This window comes from Lepisosteus platostomus, chromosome 2 (genome assembly GCF_059453375.1).
Source record: "Lepisosteus platostomus isolate fLepPlt1 chromosome 2, fLepPlt1.hap1, whole genome shotgun sequence".
Lineage (NCBI taxonomy): Eukaryota > Metazoa > Chordata > Actinopteri > Semionotiformes > Lepisosteidae > Lepisosteus > Lepisosteus platostomus.
This window is the reverse complement of record NC_142612.1, coordinates 61388712-61410710: the sequence shown is the minus strand read 5'-3', so window position 1 is coordinate 61410710 and position 21999 is coordinate 61388712. Positions and strand designations below refer to the sequence as shown.

The window sequence follows — 21999 nt, the reverse complement described above, 5'->3', positions numbered from 1 at the left end:
TCAATTGTATTAATTGAATTACCAAAAATAAAACATTCATTAATTTCACAATCACAAACTGCAAAAAATAATCGGTTTTCACTTTGCTGTCCCCAATAATTTTAGAAGGAGCATAAGGGACACAGAGAAACAAGCGAAAACTGTTTATTCAAGAAAGAACTGAGTGGATGCTAAACTTGATTGAAATCAATAAGGACAAACTCATACAAAAAGTACACAATCAGAAGTGCAGACGCCCCCAAATCACTACACCTTCTACAATAATAGTGTTATCTTAAAACTGGCACAGTATGCATGAGAAAAAATCAAAAAGATCTGACCTGGTGCACCTGTACACGTGTTGCAATGGAACACATGAATCAAAAGAAAAACACCAAGGCGTCTTACTTGTTCTTAACCCTGTTTGCTAATGAATCCTGTTCGTGTCCATAGCAATACTGCTGCTATAGTTGCAAGACTATAAAAAGGTCTTGGCAGAACAGTTCTCTCATCATGAGGTACAGAGGCAGCTTACAATACCATGTGATTATTTTCCAGATTCCAAAACTATCATGTTTAGAAATCAGGCAGGTGTATATCAAAGGTGCAGTATTCTTGAGCAAACCCTCAGTGACCTGTTAAACAAACACCTTACATATCAGACTTCAGAGTGCAAAAAACAGAGTGGAGCTCAAAGGGCGAGAGGCAAGGAGAGGCTTGAAACACCAATACAACAGGGCAAAGTATAAATCTTCCAGGAGTGGATATGAAATCACACATTAGTGTAGGAAATTCAGTCCATCAGTATCTTCACAAACAGGCATTTGATATACCCATTACTGACTATAATGGCAAAGGTGTTACACAGATTCTACTCTTCGCTCCTATCATCTCTGCATTCTTTTTTTTAAATTTGAGCCTAATAAGGCCACCACACACAAAAGGATGACTCAATGTTACTGTAAGAAAACCATACAAATTTCATTTCTAAAGAACACTGACCGACCTGGGAAGTTTTTTTATATGAAACAGACTGGCAAGATGCCCACTGACTTCGCTTGGCAGTAGGAACAACGTCAAAGCTGTGTTCCAGAACCACGGAGCTTATTTATCATCATAAAATGATGTGCCCTCACACGTCACTGGCTGTGCCCTTTAGCGAAACCAAAACGAAGGCTGAAAACACTCGGAGAAAAGACTGGGACTTAACAGGAACAAGATCGCTCTTCACACAACTGACAACTAGGGAACGCAAAGAAATACAACCACCAAACCCTAAAATCACAGCAGTCAGTGATGTGTTGGTTCTTCAAAGTGGATTTGCAAGACCATTAGTCTATGCTGACAACAGTTCCGGCCTCTGAGTAGGACACTGTCTGTGAAGCTTGCTCCTAGCCGCATTGTGCTGCAGTCATACCATACCTTCACAGGACAATCCGTGAGAGGTGACCCCCGACAGAGCCTCTCGACACACGTTGCAGTAGGTGGGGCGCGCGTGAGAGCAGGCGTACCAGTTGTGCATCCCTGAGAAATGGTCCATGCTGTACTGGGTGGACTGGAAGACAGCACAGAGAACCAGTTAGCACCGCCGCAACATCTCACAGCTAGGAAAGAATCAAATGAGTTAAAACAGCGCCAGTGTCCGCTTACAAAATGAATACGTCAGACTTTTTTCTCTTGTTTAAAGAGCCCACATTTCCTTTGCACCCCTGTGTTCTTCAAGTTCCCCTTGGGACACCCCTTCAAATGGGCATCGCATCTGGATTAGTATTTTATTCCTGTCCGAACGCAACATCTAAACAATGAACCTGCTCTGTCATGGCCAACCATGGCAGAGATACACACAGTCCCAAAATCGTTAACATCTTTAAGACCCAGAAAACTGCTACAAGACCAATAGCTGTTACTCACCTACAGACAAATCACTTACCTAAGTCACTTACTCTCTATCACAGTCAAAACTGCTTTGAGTGTGCAAATAAATTTGGCGTTGTATATTAGTGGTGTGTATTTAGATGCATATCTAAAATGTGTATAGAACTGTATTCTCCCAGGAAGTTTCTTATTCATTACACATATAATTGTGCCTAATGTTTAAGGGTCACAACATGCTTTGAAATTTTATAGATTAAATGGCCTGCATTTAAAAATAAAAGAGATGAAAGCTGAATGGGCTAGTTCAGACAGTAGGTGGCTACGGCACCACCAGGGATGGGGGCAGGGTTTTTTTGTGTGTGGGGGCTAATTTCACCTCAAAGTGTTCCCGGTTCTGAACGCTCTTCAATGCTGCGATCCAGTCCTCCATTTCTTTGCGGTTCTCGGCGCACAGGATCAGCTTCCGGCACGGCGTGATGATCTGGAAAGGGAGCAAGGTGGCAGGGGCTTGAGTGGGGGCTCATGGGAGATCGAGGAGGGTCCAAAGTCAAGACGAAACCGCAGCTGAGCCGGTGTGCGTAACGAATCTGGCACTCCTGTCCTACCACCGCAGTACACTTCGCACACTTGGGGAAACGGCAAAGTGCAGAGAGAAGCACAGAATTAATTTCGACAGATGTAGCGCAGGGAGGTAGAGGCGGACTTACTTGGGCAGAAATCCCAGCTTTCTGAAACTCAACAGCAGCTTTTGAAGTGGGGGCATATTTTCAGTGCTGTAGCTCACAGTCTAATGCTGTTAATGTAGAAAATGCTAAAGAATGGCTGCCAAATATCTGTGGGAAAGGCATCCTGGGGCCGACCGGGGTCACATTCTGAACTCTCAGAGACACCCACAGCTACGCAATGCTACTGGACAGCCGCCATTTTCGCAGAATATAACGAATACGAGAACGCCAACGGGACTGGAAAACGAATGCAATGACATCACAGAAATTTTTGAAATATCACAGCTTAGTATAAGGATTCTTTGTACATTTGTCTTTTGAATGAAAAAATGCACTCTGTACTTATAATGCCAGCTTGCACAGTTAAGTACAGCTCTCAACATTTTCATACAACAACAATCAGTAGGGGAAATTAAGCCAACCACATGCAAATGAATATTATGACTTTCAGCAGTCTCTGTCTGTAAAGTCAGTTTGAAATCATTCACATCAGTTAAGTGTCCCAGGTTTTTCATGGGCATCAGCATGTTTTCCAGACGTGCTTGGTGAGATCTTAGCTTTTAATGTGCTCTTGGATGAACAAGTCAGATTCTGTCTACGCAGGGAAGAGCCTTGCAGAGCCTTGCTTACACCATCTTGTTCCTCTCCGAGACGCACACTCCCTTCAACACTTTCAGATCTGTAGACAAACTAGCTAAAGAAAGGTGACTAGAATAACCAACACAGGAGCAACAATAGATGCAGAACCAGAGGAAGAAACATCTCTCATTTAAATGTCAGGGTATCTCTTCAGGAGCAGGAAGCCGTGACAAAGCAAGTCAACCTCAGTGGGCTTCTTTGTCCTATTTTTTGTATCATTCTCTTTTTTTCTGTTTACTGCAATTTTTATTTAGATGTATAATTCATGGAAATTGCCTTGAGAACACTCTGGATTGAAAGGTGCTATATAAGAAAAAACATGTGATTGAAAGGGCTGTGGGAGTGTGGAACAAGCTACCCAGTCACGTTGTTGAAGTCGATATTCTGGCTTCTTTCAAAAAATCAGATGGATGAGATCCTTGACTCAGTGAAATACTAACAACCAAACAGGCCAGGTGGGCTGAATCGCTCCTCTGGTCTGTAACCGTCCTTACTACTTAGGAGTATGTAATTTAACCCCGCCACACACTACTGGCCCTTTCCATTGCCAAGTCATTATATTTTTAAAACATACTCATGTATACAGTGATTACATACTAAGCATTACAAGAAAATAGAGTACAACAATACAATCCAGCCCTTTAGTTACCTAAATTATCTACTAATCAGCACTTTCTCCAAAAGACCATAAATGATCATCCTATACTATTCAGATAAACGGCCGATTCTAATCGGGTTATGCTTTCTGTTGCGGCTGTCATCTGGAGAGCTCAATTACACCCATCTTAGCACAGACACAGTGTATCATCTTTGCCTAAATTTCGATTGAAATCTATTTACACCATTTGACACCCTGCTTGCAGCCTCAGTCTTGATCCTCACTGCCTCGTGTTTGTGTACCCTCTCTTCTGTGCTCGTTGTTGGGATCTGACTGCCTCTGTATGCTTGCAGAATTGGGTGGCGCACTGGTTAGCATTGCCTTCCCTCAGTGTTGGGACCCTGGGCTCAAATCCTGTGCTGCCATCTGTGTGGAGTTTGTATGTTCTCCCCATGCTCGTAAGGGTTTCCTCTGGGTGCTCTGGTTTCCTCCCACAATCCAATAACATACTGGCTTGTTAAGTGGCTTCTGTGAAAATTGGCCCTGGCATATGTGTCCTGCAACAGTGCAATATTCGACACTCCTAATTTCCTGTGGATGCTGGGTAGTTAGGTTTTTATTGTACACGGCATGTTTGTATTGTGACTTCATTAGTGAGAGAGTTGACCGGATACAGGTGATGAAGCGATTTTACCTGCTGCATGAAGAGGCAAGTGAAAAAAAAAAACAAACAAAGTAAAATACAGAAAGGAACCAATTTTCCCACATATTGAGAAAACACCACCTTCCTGCATCTGGAAAATTGACTGGACTCAGTAAGTCTAGGTGGATTTGCTAACAGATGCAGAACCTCTTTAAGGAGGTACAGTATCAGGATTTTTTGCCAACATTTGTTTAATCAGTGAGTATAGCATAGATGTGCAGAACTATGTTAATTGTCTGCCTAAAGAGACTAATCAACAAGCAGGTTCAAGTGTGATGGTCTGGGAAGGAGTGTCGTGTTGCTACAGAACTCCACTTGTAGAACACTGAACAAGACCTGGGACCTCATCTGCTGTCCTTCCTGTGGGATCATCCTGATGAGACGACATTCCAGCAGGAGAACGCACAAGACAGGAATGTGACAGTTATCCCACACAACCGGCTTGATTCCCACTGAACATCTGGGGGTTGAACAGTGACAATGTGTGGCATCTACGGCTCAGAGACCAGTGAACAGGTATGTGCTTGTCCAGGATCTAAGGCACATCTGGAATATGGTGTAAAGCATACATTGCATTTGTGTAGCTTACATTGCTTCCTGCTGTGATAATGCAAACTATCAACTTGTGACTTTTACAGGAGATGTACTAATCATTTCTATTAATGCCAAATGTTGATCCGCATGATTCATTAATCCATGTCATGTATATTCAATGGTCAGCACACATCATATATATAGAAAAGATCTTGCCTTTCTGCTGATAACTTTCAGAAGTTGTTGCAGTTATAAGTGATAACATTCTTTTGATGGTCAGTAAATTAAATTATGGCACCGTAAGCCGATATGTGCTGCCAGTATTCAGTATAGCTGTCACATGCTTGGAAAAGGAAAGAGGCAAGAAACTTTTAACAGCGTGGACGTCAGCATGCTAATCGACTTCCACTCTCTCCAGCCGGGAGACAAAGAGCACTCTGTTCCTCAGGCTGGTAAAAATAGTCACACATCTTTCCCCAGGCACTCCGGCGTTCTGAGGAACTGTAGTGACCTCTGACTGCAGCTGACCCCGCGATCTGTGCACAGATTTGTTAGCATGCCCCTTCTCCCTTTAGAGAATGAAAAGATCTTCCACACATAGCATCTATACCACCAGAGAGGATTACATTTTCTTGTAAAGTGGGAAAATGAAGAATGTGTATTCAACAGTGGTGTTGCGTTTCTAAGAAATCAAACAGGTTGTTAGTGGCTGCTCTAATCCTGATGATGAATAAAATGTTCAGTCGCTAATATGAGGCTATAAATTTATTCTGACCCTGACTGATCAATTAGGAATCCCCACATGGAAAGAGGGCACAATCTTCAGGAAATGTGAACTTATGTTCAGCGAGAAACAAAAGTGTGTCACATCAACCTGGTTAGCTGGGCTGAGACTGCATCACAAGATCTGTATCAATGTCGTTAAAGACCAAGGCTTCAGGGGGGAAAAAAAAGGTTTACATGGAGAAAGAACACACAGGACTTTGTCCACTTTCTATTACGTTCTGCAATAAGAAACTGTTTTAAGTTGTGGCGTTGCTCCACACACATTTTTACAGCTTTATAGAACAAAGCATGATTACATATTAATGCTCTTGACTTAACACATAACATTAACCACACATAGAGAATGTCAAGCTCATCTGTTCTTCCACTGAACTTATTCTTCTCCAGTTTTTATACATCCTTGGCAACTACTTTTACAACAGCCAAATGGCACCCTACTGGATTCTCTTGGACAGCTAATCATGACGCAAGCAAAGGCAAAAAAAAACGATTAAGTAGCCAGTACCAGTATGCCTGCTGCTCTGTTACTGAACATGGGATTCGAACACAACAATGACTGGAATGAGAAGAGGAACATTGGAGCAGGTGGGGAGGAAATTCGCTGAAGGAGTGACTTCATCACCGCTGGCCAAATTAGAAACGAGAAAAAAAACAGCATAAAACCTTTCCTCTGCAAGACGTCACTATGAGAACAGAGGTCTTCATGCAGAGCACATTCCGTTCTACTTTCTGGAAGGAAGTCACTGAAACAAAACCACCAAAATCACCAAATCACCAGTTATTAGACATGATCAAACCCTGAACCGTTCACAGCAGATCAGATCCAAGCTGCAACACCTGCAACATTCTTTAACCCGCGTTTTGGCATCGAGTGGCACGTTAGAATAGCTCTTGTCGAGGCAAGATGAAATGGTATCGGGGGGGTTGTAACAAGAGAGGTGAAAATCGGACTCCTATTACAAAGCAGTAACTACACAAGCTGCAAACCCTTGCATACTAGTAGGGAGCGCGTGTTTATTTTATATCTTCATGGGTGTGTAGGAATAAAACCCCATGAAACACTTGGCCTATGTTTGTTCTTCTGTCTCATCACTACAGTCTCAACGAAACCTTTCAAATTGCAAACCACGAACTGGATTAAATTGCTATGGAGAGGGATGCCGATTTAACTCCCCGCAACACAAAATCAGGCATATGTTAAGAGGGCTTTATCTGCTTAAATGGCACTTCACAATCTGTTCTTCTCTGAATGTTAAATTTAGCCCGGCCACGAAACCGGGTAAAAACAGTAACTAACGAAAGACAGCAGACGCAAGACAGGATATGCAGCAAATTAGATATTAAATAACAGGAAAGGAAGGGTTTATATGAAGCACCCTTTAAGGATGCAGCTGGCGCAGAGACTGGCAAGGATTACTGTGATCATAGGCTGGATACAGACCAGCTCAGGCACGCGCTCTGAACTAGGTTTGTGTGTGAGGCACAAGACGTGGATATCTGAGCAGAATCGAATCTGTACTGAAGAATCCCATCGCCTTTTTGTTTTTCAACAAACCACAAACAAAAAGTTTAGAGAGCAAAACGGACTTGCTTTGTTAGTCAAAACTCCTTGCATTTTAATTAGAACTGCCGATGAAAGGGCCTGAGGGTCCCCAGGTGTCCCTATCAATATCCAGGAAAAAGGAGTGACTTTTCAGCCCAAGTGTAACAATGTGCAAAACCAAGAAGCATAGCACATCTACTGAGATAACAGTGGATTAATGACTCCATTAATAAATGCAATCAAGTGGAAATAGCCGGGGCTCATTAATGAGAGTGATTCTTTGGAAAAGAGAACCCCCAGCCAGAAAAGGTTAAAAAAACTGAATTACAATTATCCAACAAAAATATGCTGGGTATCACTTGCACTCTATCAAGCAGTGAAAGAGGAAACAGTACCCCACCTTCTACAATAATAGTGTTATCTTAAAACTGGCACAGTTCCTCAATACTTCTCTCTGGAATTCTGAATTCAAACAAACATTAACAAAACAATTATTTCTTCACTCTGCACATTTTACAAGGTTGTGTAAATACATACAGTATGAACATCTTTAACCTATTCAAAAGAAACTTACCTTAGTGTATGAAGTCTGATCTTTTTATACAGGTTAGATATCTGCAAACATCACTACAATAGTAACGGGTGGCAGCTCAGAACTACAGGAGCACAAAATATGAGAAAAATACAAGCATTTCTCTCAATGATCAGTAATACCTATAAAAACAAAACTGGAACTGGAACTAAGAACTGCATCAGCAGAAATATGAACAGTTCGGTAACTGGATATTAACAAAATTTCCTTGTGGATGTGCATTTATTTTAAAAAAAATGTTTTACTTGGACTATAATTAGAGCACTCTCAAGGAAATGTAACATACATAGGTCACAGCACTGTGCCACAAAACCACACCAGATTCTGCGGCACCAACAGATCGTTTATCACTGAGAGACTATGAAGAAGGACTACTGGCATTTAAAAAGCAATCTTTTACCACAGAGCACAGACTGCACCTCTCCCCCACCTTCCCTCAACCCCCCCTCCACATTCCTGAAAGTTTTTTTTTTATCCTTGCGTCTGAAAAGCATAATCAAACCTTTCTTTACCTTCGTTTACCCCTCCCTCCGCAAGCCGCATAACTATCTGGAGAGATGGTTCACCCCCTACTTTCCAAAGCCACAGCTGTAATTAACAAGCCAAGTATAGCGGAACATGAGAGAATGGAATTACCTGACTGAGCGCAGCAGTTTAGCTGAAGACAACAACTATTCCAGAAGAATAATTCAGTATTTCTCAGGCAAACACGTTATTTAAACAAAAATAGTCCCAGCCCATCAAGCTGATGTTTTCTTTTCCCTTAGGTTTGTCAGGTAGTGCAGCTGAGCTTTCATCTGCTGAGCTAGTTTAAACTTTACACCCTAAAGTCTGGACACTGGAACTGACTCCTCCTTTATCCGGCATGGTGACTCACAAGCATCCTGTCGTCACGCCAACCCTAGCAGGGGGGTGGGGCTGAGTCCAAGGGAGCCACCCACTTTAGAATTTTGAGCACTCCAAGGAGGCTTGCATTGGCCATGTATAAACCTAGGCCACACCCACCCAGACTATTGCAAGCAATGTTGAGCCACTCTAAACATTTTGAGAAAGAGTTTTTTTTTAAGCTGATTAATTGAGAATATGACAGAAGTAGTAATAAATAAATGATAAATCATTTGGTATTCTTACTGCTTACTGGCATGCACAAAAGAAACAAACATCTTATTAGTTTTTCAGAAAACACTCTCATTGTAATCGTCAATAATACAAATTATCACTTGTACAGTACACTGTGCATATTAACAAATAATTACAATAGTGTTGTAATTATACTATTTTTTGGAAATATCAGATAACTAATAAAGTGAAATTACTTAGGAATTCATATTCTTGGCTGTACATTACCTAGTTCCGCTGAAAATGAACAATTGTTCAATGAACAAAGCATTACAATAAAACTCCCCCATCAGACATAATCCAGGGAATCGCCGGTTACTTGAATCCCATGGTCTAAAGACAGCGACAGGAAATTGATTGCATAAACACTAAATTGATGTCCATGTCAGTGCCTTTCAAATTCTTGGAACCTGCATAACTTCTGTGAATGAGAGCAACGCTAATGAACAATATAAAGAAATCTTATGCAATGACCTTTCTGAATAATAGGGGCTTTTGTTTCATTTTGGCACTCCTCTTTTCTGTGAACATATTAGGTGTTATGCAACAATCTGGCTTTATTCAAAAACAGAAAAATGTTGATAAGAAAATGAAAAAAAAATGGTTTAAAATTCAGAACACTGCACAACAAAATGTTTTTGCCTTGCAAACTAAGTACAAGCACTCCAAAACATAGTATGCTTTATATCAGCACTGATACATTCTGACAATATTCTTAACAGGATATTTTGGGTAAAACTGTAATAAACATCTTTGGAGTGGAAAATGATTTCTGCACAGCGGGTAGAAAGTAAAAAATTATTGTGGGACTTTAAAAAGGCCAGCTCATAATCAGATTATTTCGATTAGCCTTCCATAACCCATATGAAATAAAAGCACCTTATTGTTTGAAAGGAATTCAGAGGAGTTTTCAACCCATCCAACCAACAGCCTGGAATAACCCTGTTTTGCAACCACTTTTTAAGAATATTTTAAATCAGTCCATGGTAACAAAGAAGAAAACATGTCTTGTACAGCAATAAACAGCAAAATGGATCTACTGAATAATAACACTTCTGTCTTCCCCTGAAGTATGTGTCTAATGTAAGTTTTTTTTTCCTACTTTAGCAAAGAAAGCCCTTTCCACGGATACACTCCTGAGCACCAGCTGCAAAGCCAAGGGCTACAAAAATGCAACCTCTCATCTCCACTCTAAATATAGAGACTATAACTTGGATGTTATTCAGGACCAGTCTCAGCTGTCCTTAAACATAAAGTGTGGGTGGCAATTTCTTTTCAGACAATGAAATAAAGATATTTGAAAAGTTTGTACAATTCAGTTGAGACTGCACTTAAAAGAATAATCCCCACCAACCACCCCCTACTCTGACAATATTTTCCAGATGCAACCTCTTGAATAAACTCCTCATTTCCCAGCTCCTCTGCTCTAAACAAATGGGCTACACACCTTACCAGTGTAGCAGGTAAGACTACTGTAGGTGTAGGGTCTGACAAGTATCACACTGAGACAGGGATGTGACAAAACTTGCTGTGGTCTAGGTGCTCCAGTGGAAGAATATTATAATGGAACTAAACCAGGGAAATTAAAGACACAACCAGCTTTCAGTTTCTTAATGAAACAAAAAGGTGACCCTACATTTCCTTGGGAGCCAATCTCATCCCCTACATTACTGTTAAATCAGTTCACGTTTTTTATTTGACTTTGTCTCATTCACAACAGTTTTGCGTCAAAATTCTTGCGTTTCCATGGTTACAAATCGCACTGCTGCATACGCACTGTACTGCTTTGGGTTGCAAATTCGGACGTCGGTGAAACCCTCCCAAAAAACTTCTGGTAATTCTTTCTGAACCCGGAACAACCAGGATGTCAACCCACAGAAAGCTGTTTTCATGGGACAGCCGTTTTGTTTTGGCTTAAGAAAAACGGCAAGGAAAAAGCTGACTGGTCTCTTTTTATCTGCCCTAAGAAGCCATTCAGTACATTGTTGGAGTATAAACACCAAGTATTTCAGACATTTCCTTTGGGGCTCACGATTTTAATATTAAGTACATGGTTCTTCTATGCTACAACTAGTTTTTGTCACTATTTCATAAGCACATTTACATTAGAAATGTAACATCTGAATATAAACTTATTTCTGGGACCTGCGAGGTTGCTGTTAGTAAGTACAGTACCTAGTTATCTAGCAACTCATCAATAAAGGCTGAAAATGATGATACACACAACTGAAAACACATAATTTACTTTCACTCCCCTTGCTCTGCTGCTTATTATTGCCAATACTGAATTTGGTCCATCATTTTGCACTTATGGTCCATCGTTTTTCTTAACTGACATCTTATTTTACTGGTTTACTCACATCTCCATTAGTACAGGACGCCTAATGTTTGAAATCGTGTAATGAAATCTACCCAAGCATGTCTTCTGACGTCTTTGGACATCTGTGTGCATCTGTGTAGGAGAATGAGATTAAGCAGCGCGAGGGATTAACTTACATCACCAGCCGTTTCCTTATGAGCACTCCTCTTAGTTGTTTCATAATCTGCTGACTATGGTCCGTGGGGATCTGTGCTCAGGGTGTTCCTTGCTTATCCAGATAGACAGGCCTAATCCAAAGTGTAACTTCTGAAAAATGTTGCTTTACTGACTTGGAGGAATCACAATGCGGCAGAGAATCACATAACGCTAACTGGTGATGTTTTGCACATGGGCAGTCATGAAATACTAATGCAGGCAGCATTACCCTTCCCATAGTCACCCTTGAGCTTGGCAGACAAGACCCCTTGGACAGTCAACAGGGCAGTGTCAGTTTAAACTCACTAAATACCAAATCTATGACTAAGAACTACAAGTCTTTTCAATACTTGGGAGTAGAGACTCATCTTCTGGACTCCCCCTCCCTACAAACTCCAGGCTTTCAGACAAAGGCCAGTTGAGCCCTGCTACATAATAACTTCTTTTTTTACTAAGGCAGGCCATTTTCTTCACCTGATTATGGCACCAGATCTCTTTATTTCATTCTGCAGCATCACACCATTTGCGCCCTGGACCTTGCAGCTTTTCAGAATGTAAAACACTCAGCCTGAGCTCTATCAAAGCAGCATGCAGAACCGGCAGAGCGGATCCATCTGGAAGCATCTCCGCCGCCACCACTCCTTGTGCAAACGGGCCCTGGCGTCAGTAAGGCAGGCTGTGACCGGGCCGGGAGCAGGAGGGCAGAACTCACCGTGAAGCTGTTGTTGACATTCTTCGTGCTGGACTCCGCGACGCTCGCGTCCGTGAGCTCCACCTCATCGAAGATGATGGACTACGGGATGAAGACCACAGACAAAACGACTTCGTCAGCTCGCATGGGAAAGGTGGCAAAAAGTAGGCGTTTGCCATTTGAGTACCTGCGGAAGGTCTCAGCTCTCCTTTTACAGACAGGGTGTTCAAGAGAGGACAGACTGAGGGACTGACCATTTAATGGATGTCAACACTGAAAAGCGGGAAAGAGTGGAAAAACGAGGTGTTGGCTGTTGAGTCTTCTTCAAGTATGAGAAAGAGAAAAACTGTGGGGATTATAAACACATGAAAACAAAGGACATAGCAGGTGAGAAAGAGCGTCCTATCACAGAGAGAGATTTGGAAGAGGTGTAAAAAGCTTAAATCTGTAAAAGAAAAGGAAGCTCAAAATTACTCATTTATTTGGCTGAGGCTTGTATGTTTGTAAGGTAAGATAAGATCCCTTTATTAGCCATATACAATTTATTGCATTAGGAATTTGTCTTTTTGTAAACCCCAACTTGCTCTCCATGAAAAACACAGACAGGGAGAGAAGCCTGGGGTCAGAGCGCAGGGGCAGCCATTTATTAGATGCCCCTGGAGCAGTTGGGGTTAAGGGCTTTGCTCAGGTGCCCAACGGAGTAGGATCCCTCTGCCAGCCGCGGGATTTGAACCAGCAACCTTCCAGCCAAAGGTGCAGATCCTTAGCCACAATACCACCGCTCTGCCCAGTAAAGAGACTTACAGTTGCAGCCCTTTGTACATCTGGGTAGTTTACTGGAGCAATTCAGGACGAGCATTGCAGGGCAGAAAAGAAACTGAAGCTAAAAAAAGGAGTAATAGTCTAACAAACACAAAACAGTCTAATGACAGGCTTCTTTCTGATAGTTCTTTCCAGAACCTCTCCCATTCACTTTTCACACACCTCCCCCATATTTCCATTCATTTGTTCTCCTTCCCCCACATCTGAAGAGGACTCAACAGTCAAAACGTCTTTCGACTTCTCAGTGTGGTATTTATTTTTATCACATTCACAGAGCTACTCTGATGTGTTGAATTGGTACCACTGGCAGAGTTTGTGCTACAAGTTATTTTTTTGTTGTTCTGCCCATGTGTACCTTTGATTGAACTATCTGGTATTAAACTGCGATACAGAACACTTTGGTAACAGTTGGTCCTGGCTTTTACAGTATATTCCCCAGATCTGAATCCCTTTGACTTTTGCAAGGATTTCTTAATGACAAATTAGGTAATTTTAACCACTGGATCACTAAAGAACTGAAAGGGAGAAAATATCATGCTTTGATGAAGGCAGGCTATCTGGCTGAAAACAACAGCTTTGTTGTTTTTTTGCTTCAAGTCTCTGATATTATTTTCAACTGCACTGCAACACTAGTATGGTTGCCTCACCACACAAAGTTATTGTACCTACAGTTTATGCAAAATGGAATGACAAGTGCTTTCCTAGAGAGACTGACATTCCAACAGAGTTCATGAGCTGCTACTATCCTAGTTTATCTTTCAGTAGGCTGCAATAAAAAATGAAGAAGCGGGAAGTACTTCCCATGGAGTGACCAGACAACTATGAGACGGAGGCAGGGAAGACTACCTTGGCCGTTTTTGCATAGTAGAGTGTCCGTCCTCGGAGCTTGAAGTACCGTTTCTTCCAGCGCTGGAAGGAGTTGGTCTGTTTCATCAGCATGCCCTCTTTCAGAATGGTCTGAAAAAGAGGAAGTGAAGAGGTGAGAACCGTACCACATGCCCCATCTGAGCAGAAGACAAGCGCTTAGGATTTCACTGCTGAACTCAACCTAAATAAAAAACGTTTGTGCAATCTTGAGCTATAAGCTACAAAATCACTTCACAGAAGAACGATTTACCCATTAAAAAATGATTAATAATGCAGAATCTTAGCTAAAGCTTTTCTGCATTTGAAGGAGATTCTGGTACAACAGGTTTGTATGTTACTCGGCTTTCCACAGCTCTCCCTAATAATAAATAATAATAATAATAATAATAATAATTGCTTACACTTATATAGCGGTTTTCTGGACACTCCACTCAAAGCACTTTACAGGTAATGGGGACTCCCCTCCACCCCCACCAACGTGCAGCATCCACCTGGATGATGCGACGGCAGCCATAGTGCGCCAGAACGCTCACCACACATCAGCTATCAGTGGGGAGGAGAGCAGAGTAATGTAGCCAATTCATAGATAGGGATTATTAGGAGGCCATGATTGGTGAGGGCCAAATTGGAAATTTGGCCAGGACACCGGGGTTACACCCCTACTCTTTTCGAGAAGCGCCCTGGGATTTTTAATGACCACAGAGAGTCAGGACCTCGGTTTTACGTCTCATCTGAAGGACGGCGCCTGTTTACAGTATAGTGTCCCCGTCACTACACTGGGGCATTAGGACCCACATGGACTGCAGGGTAAGCGCCTGCGGTCCATGGATTCTAGAGGTTGAATTTTACCAGCGCATGCTATCCATATAGAAATTTGCTTTTGCTAAGCTGGACCTGAGGTTGCTGCTGAATTGGGCCTTTGTCTTGGTGTTACAGCCCTGTTGTTTAAGTCAGCTGTGTGCCTTGTGAGTCTTCGGCCAGAGGCTTATCTGCGTCTGCTTGTTAGGCGCGCTTTCGATCCATGCCAGTGGTGTCAAAATGTTTTCAAGCTCGAGCACGTGTGTGCATCCCACAGACTAATGGTGAAAGCAGGTCAGGCTGTCTCTTAGTATCGTACTGCTACAGAAACACCACAGACTGTACTGGTTTACACCTCCAAATTAGCCCATCCAGCACTGCCAACACACTGCTGCTACTGTTAAAGAGCGTGTCTGACTGTTGTTGACACTCCTTCTCGCTCCATCTGCGTTTTTTGTTCCATATTTAAATTCTCGTCTGGTCAAATCAATCCTGCGTGATGCCCACACCAGGCAAGTATCACTAAGCTGCAGGCAGGATAGAGAGAGACTGCACTTTCACTGCTTCATTAGCTGTGGGTGAAAAAAAAAAGACACAAACACCTCCCTCCCCCACAACCACAAAAATAATACAGACCCAAAGGCCAAAGCCTTCAAATGGAAAAAAACTCCACAGACTAGGTAGACAGATGACCTCGACTGACACTCGGGTTGTCAGTTCACTGATAAATGATGCACCACGGGTTTATTATTCAATGTTCGTATTACAGTCCTGTGGAGTGAATTAGAAGTGGCTGTCTAGTGATGCAGCCTCGCAACACTGTACACAAAGGATCGTCTTTGCAATACGATACAGGCAGCACACAAATGAACACAAAAGTATCACCGTTCACACTATATAATTACATCTCGCTCTAAAAAAAGATGTATGGCTGGAATAATACATTACCCTAACACAACGAGAGAAAGACAGACTCCTCTATGTATATCTAGTGCATATTACTTAACACTCTGAAAGCAGGCACAGAAATTTGAGAGAAAGTCATCTACTTCCTCCCTGACCTCTGAACAAGTTGTACTGCCCCTTTCTGTTTCAAGTTCTCTGAAAAGGCAAGAGCAAACTCATAATGTGGTGCCATATTTACCAGCAAGACGATTAACAAAGCACCACACAATTTCTTATCTGCTGCTATAATTAGGCTGCTCTCTTTGCTCCCCAGCCAGGACATTTCCGTTTCCCTCTCCTCCCCCTCTTTACTTCATATCGATATTTCCTGTTGCTCAGTAACCCATTTTTAACTTTCAGGCCTAAACTTAACCCCTCCACCTAATTTTAGCACCTCAGCCAATCTGTGTCACTTCCTGTGTCAACACGTTTGGTACAAAACGCACACCAAGTCAGAATGTACCATTGTTCTTCTGAGTCATGATCAGAGTCCTTTATCAATGCAATCTATCACCTGGGGGCTTAGGCTAAAATAGCAAAGACATGTCAGCAGCTGCAATGTCTTCTCAGAGTTACAGGACCTTTACTTGGAAATCACTTCTTTCTTGCTTCCACCAAGGCAAAGATGGCTTTGGTGTCACATAACCAAAAAAAAGGAAGAGATCTAATGGGATCAGCTACAGAACACGAGTGGATCTTTCAAGCTGGCAAAGGTGTCATGGGAGAGTTCCTGCAGCCAAGACCTACTGAAGAAGGAACAGAAGACATATTATGGGAACCTCTTCCGGCCGGGCCAGGTTGCCAAGCTGACAGATGAGGGCTTGCGCTGTGAGGGACACAAGCACACAGAAAGGTGAGCTCCATACTGTGTGATCCAGTCAGTAACAGGCTGGCCATGCAACACTCTTGATACTCAAAACACAACCTTTACAGTGTGCAACTCAAAACTGAAGATGGCAGCACAGGCTCAATAATGAGTAACAGGGCAGCATGGAAGCTGAAACACCTCCCAGACACCTTGCCAAGTTCAGGTAACACACAAGAAGCAGTTCATAAGGATAAATAAGCCTCCTATTCCATAGTAGTTTGGTCCATTTAAGGTTTTCCATAGACAGGCTCTTATTAACAAAATATAAAATGTAAATACACATTTAAATTCATGTATATGCTTCAGCAAATTTACTCTACAACAAATTCAGCACACAGTTTTTAGTTCTTACACACATTGCAAATTAAAAAAACTTGAATCGGATCAAAATACTGTCTGGTAAGAGTATTCTCTTCCACCATTCCTACATTGATAACAGCACCAGACTGACACCACTGTACACTCCTGCTCACCGATGGGGGCAAGATGCTGTCCAATGCCTTCACATCACATTCCTACAGAAAGCATTTCCTTTAACAGATTAAAATGGAAAAGGTCATTATGAGCTCCACTCAGAAATTCACACGCCAAACCTTTCATCCCTTTGAGTGAACATAATTAAATTGCAAATCCCTTATGATCAAAGCCATGTTTAATTTTCTTTTCAAACAAAATAGCTTAATCCTTTCATGGTACAAGATTAGTACAACACATTGCAAAGCCACTGCCTTTAGGAAAATGCACAAACTTTTATCACATTAAAGCTAAAATCTATTTTCATGGATTGCAAAGGAAAAAGGTCTGTCTTCTAAGGCTTTGAACTACTATTTGTTACCATGCAGTCATCCTGTACAGTAATGTGTTTATGGCATTATCCCATGAGGGTGAATCTGACAATCACGTGCCTCGATAATTCTGATCAAGATTCGCCTTTTTGATAAGGATCTTACAGAAAGTACAAAATTATAGTTCTTCCAAAGAAAAGGTCAGATCCAGGTGATCGCCATCTTCTTTGATTTCCCAGAGCCCCTCAAACATAAATGGTTAAAAAAAAATATATAAATACAGTAACATAAAACAGCCTATTAATCATTTAACCTCTAGTCCGGTTGATAACATTAGTTTTACATTACTGACACGATATGTGAAATCTTATGAGTCTGTCACATTGATAACAGCAAATACATTTCCAGTTTATATTGATTTTCCAGATGTAGAGCACAAGGCAACAAAACACTCCCAAACGATATGCTCCAGTACAGCACACAAAATGTTTTGAAAAACAACTTAATTCAGGTGCAGATTCACTGACCTATGCATTTTAGCCAGACGTACAATGTTCCTATAACTTACATGACCACTGCACAAGTCAGAGACCTGAAAGTGTGAGTATTTGCTATCAAGCAGGATGTTACCTAACATGGCTTAGAAACATGTGGACTAGGAAAGACGGCAGAGGTGTACAATATTAGCTCGTATCCCAAACGTGCTTTCTTACCCTAAAGCGTTCATGCCTAGTGTCATGACCAAGCAAAACTGACTCAAGGCTCTGCCATCCTGTGACATTAGAATCATTTTTTTTAAAGATAAGATAAAAGGCAGGGATGACCAGAAAACCTGGTACAGGATACAGGGTGCAGGAAGATCTTCTATAGTCCGGACTTTATGTTACAAGCAATCGAGCTGAATCCAAATGAACAGAACCCACCTCCCCACTGCAACTCCTAAGATCCATGCGGTGCTCCCTGCTCAAAGTCCTCTCCGTGATACAAAAGGGCTGGTCACCCTCGCTCTGCATGCGGAAGCTGTACCACAACAACACCGGAAACTGGCCCTGCGAGTGCATTGCTTCTCCAGGCTGAGAGGGCCACTCCACACCCTACAGCCACCGAGGCTGCAGTGACACGGGACCCTGCAGCAGGAAACTCGACAGCGACGGTGCGGTCTACCCTTCCTCCTCTGCTACATCAAAAGCTTCAACTTCAAGCTCAAATGAGCTGCCTAGGAAGGCAATTAAAAATCTCAACAATTTCTCCAATGTGTGGGGTGGAGGGCTGGTGGGACTGCGGACAAGGAAAAAGGTTGGGCTCGGTACTGCAGAAACGTCACGCCCCTGGTTGCTTAAAAACCGGAACTGGAGCTGAAGGTTGTGGGTCCAAGCAAGAAAAGATGAAATAAAATACATGCATACACCTGTAAGCACAAATCTAGGTACGTATTAACAGAAATCGCTCTGGTGGGTAGCTGCGTCAGCATGCATAGGCTGCAAAGGAGCAAGTAAAGGTCTATTTCATGCTGAAAAAAGAAGAGAGGAAACAACCTTTCGGCTGTGGAGCCTTCTTCGGGTGTGATGAAGAACATCGTCACAACCACACCCAAAGAAGGTTACACAGCCAAAAAGTTGTTTCCTCTCTTCTTTTTTCAGCATGAAAAAAACCTATTACATGTATTAACAGATACACATGCATCTTGTACATATTCTCTACATAGACATACACTGATCAGCACTGACAGTGGTGTTGCAGTAAAGCAGAGCTTTTGCTTGAAGACTTTGAACATTTCTGTGCTTCAATGCACAACAGGCAGTCAATCGTACATCTTTAGAACCCAATCTAAAGCCCAACGGGGACTTGAAACGTAAAATTCCCAAATCTAACAAAAAAAGGCCGACTGAGATTATCCTGTGCCAGAGGGCTATATGCAGTATTCAGGGAAACACCACTTGCTTTAAAAAAAAAAAAACTTCTACGCTATAAAATCAAAGTAGAAAACATTTTTTACATATCAATTATATTTCATTTGAAATTCTGAGTGGTTATTGAAGAACATACAGAACAGGGAAAAAATGGGACACTGTGTTCTAATCACAGGCAGAACTAAAAATAATAAAAACTAAAAAGGGCTTCAAAACTGGACTTCAGTCCTGACTGGACACGTTCCAAAACATGTGTGAGAATTATTAAGCAACTTCTTCCGAATGGACGACACTGTTCCATTAACTTGCATTAAGATCTTCTCATTTAGCACAGGATGGGTACACTCGTTAGTCGTTCATTCGCATTGCACAAAAATAGGCAGAATGATTAATCCCCGCCGAAAACAAGCATTACAACAATAATAAGACAAGGCAGCAAAGTCCACGAGGAATGCGCATACAATTCCCAGGCCTGCGCTGAGACTGGATGATGTTTTATAACAGGGACTGGCCCCTCGTTGTTCTTTATTAATGGACTTACGGGGGCGTTGGAGTACTATGACTGAAGTCAAGAGATGGTAACAAAGTACTCTTTTTGTTACCGCATACATCGCACAAGATACAGCGTCTTTATTCGGACTGCATACACACTACGACGGTTTCAGTCCATCCACATCCATACCACTGATAGCCCATTCCCCAAGCGGTACATTTAAGTACACATTTAAGCCGTAAGCCTTTACGGTCGACACTGCAGCAGAATGCAGTCCGGATGCTCACGGCGTTATTAGCCCGAAGACCCAGGTTAAGGGTTAATTTAATTTTATACACCGGTGCCTGAGAAAATCTTTATCAGCGCTAGTTCTGGGTTTCCTGCAACCTGTAGAGGAGCTACCGCCGCCCCCCGGCACTGTCGCCACAGCAGCACCGCTATATTCAATATCGACGAGAAGAGTACACAATGTCTTAACTTGTCCGTACCCCAGTTCAAACACTAAATGCAAAATAGCCGCGGTCAGAGCTTTGCTCTTATCGGCACGGAATCGCCGCAAGAGCCCCGGTCTCTCAATCATTAACCGGTGAACCGGCGAGGGAGACGCAGGGCTCGGCTGCAGAACCGACAGGCAGCTATACCGGCGTATGTATCAGACACAACGACTCCCGAAGCGCTCTCATTGCCAAAGACATCTAGCTAATTTACTTTTCCTTCAGCGCAGGAGAAACTAACACGAGAGACAGCGCCAAGCCCCTTTTCCCCCACGCGTAGCGGTGGCTAAGCTGAAATTGCGGTTAAAGCACAACGGTCTCTAGCCTGACTTCGGGAGCGAATCAAATGGTTAAATGTAATTGTGCGTACAAAATGTTGTAGAAGCACAGTCCCCCCCCGATCTGTGACCAAAATATAAATAAAGAAGCCTGGTACTTCAATATTTAACTAACTTAAACATTGCACCTCAATGAACGATACTAAGAAACATAATTAGATTGGCTCCGGCAAAGAGACCTTTCATGCGCTTCTGGATACGGGACTCTGTGCACAAATCCACACCCCCTGTGAAAAAAAAATCGCACAGCCAGCACCGAAAGTTACACAGAGCAGCAGGCAGGCCTGAGATCCCCCTAAGCAAGGAGGAAAGGAATGGGAAACACCGAGGCATCCCCCCGGCCTGTCCTATATGCCGCTCCAACACTTCCCCGCTCTGTGTCCATTTTGATGAATTACCTTGCTTCGGATCTGGCCGGAGGTGGACACTTTGCGGATCAGTTTCTGCGGAGATCCGGGTTCCTGCTCCGGCTCGCTGTCTGACGATTCTTCCAAACACCTGGCCGCGGCCTCAGCTCCAGCCGCCGCCGCCATCCTGACATGCAACCCGGGGACTGAAAACCACGGGGTGTCGGCGCCACCGGGCGGCAGCACCGCAGACTCTCTCCGGCTTCGTTCACTAGCACCGTGTAGCGGACACCTGTGGAAATGTGTGCCGTGTAGCCGGTGAAGTCAGTCAGCCAGAGAAGCAATTTCAGTCATAAATGTTTAATGAGCAAGTCCTTCTATGAAATGCAGCTTAAAAAATAAGCGCCGAAATAAAAAAAAAAATAATATATTTACAATACTATATTGTTTTCTGCTTGTTTTCTTTTTTTTACCAATAAAATAGTTTTTATTTTTGTTTATTATTTTCAATTACATTTTCTTCAAAACATGTTTTTACAGTAAAAAGAAGAAATGTGGATATAAGAATCCCAAGGTATCCCTAGTCGTACAATATTATTTGAATGTAGGGCTTGCAAAAAAACGAACCTCAACAGTGTGTTGAAGTGCAGATCAGCTTCTAATCTAAGTGTAGCGAGTCCAAATTTACTGAACGATATATATTTTTTTTGCCAGCGTTCCTATTCACTTTTTTATTTTAAAAAAACATTCTGAAATCAACGCGAGGTCAAAAATGACCCAGAAAAGGTTATTTAAATGTTTTCGTGCCAATTTCAAGCCAATTATAGTATAAACTATAAATCCATAAAATGTTGTGTGAGGCAGAAACACCAATTCTAGACGACAGACGGCGATTCCGGAATAACTGGTCAGGATGAAGCCAAGGGTATCACTGCAGTAACTGAAATCAGTCTCCCCAAATTCAAGGCATTGTTGAAGCTGTTCTTAAGGCTTAACCCGTATGTCTCTGCACAGATCAAAAGACTAGTATGGT

The 21999-nt window shown here is 42.3% G+C and overlaps 1 protein-coding gene across 7 annotated transcripts in view; it reads right to left on the bottom strand.

Moving 5' to 3' along the window:
* dgkd (diacylglycerol kinase delta) overlaps positions 1-21243 on the bottom strand; it is a 50636-nt gene extending 29393 nt beyond the window's left edge. For 2 of the 7 annotated variants that reach the window (XR_015928083.1, XM_088611272.1), the window contains exons 1-5: positions 18308-18553; positions 13968-14078; positions 12321-12401; positions 2231-2335; positions 1402-1534 (exon numbers count right to left, since the gene is read on the bottom strand). Coding sequence is in view for 6 of the 7 variants with exons in the window: in XM_088611272.1 (XP_088467398.1) it covers positions 1402-1534; positions 2231-2335; positions 12321-12401; positions 13968-14078; positions 18308-18445 (568 nt within the window). In the remaining variant the exon portion in view is untranslated. Of the gene's footprint in view, positions 1-1401; positions 1535-2230; positions 2336-8610; positions 8845-12320; positions 12402-13967; positions 14079-18307; positions 18555-21017 lie in introns of those variants that run through there. The other 5 variants (XM_088611295.1, XM_088611323.1, XM_088611305.1 and 2 more) reach the window with 5 other exon arrangements.
* Between the last annotated feature and the right edge of the window lie 756 nt (positions 21244-21999).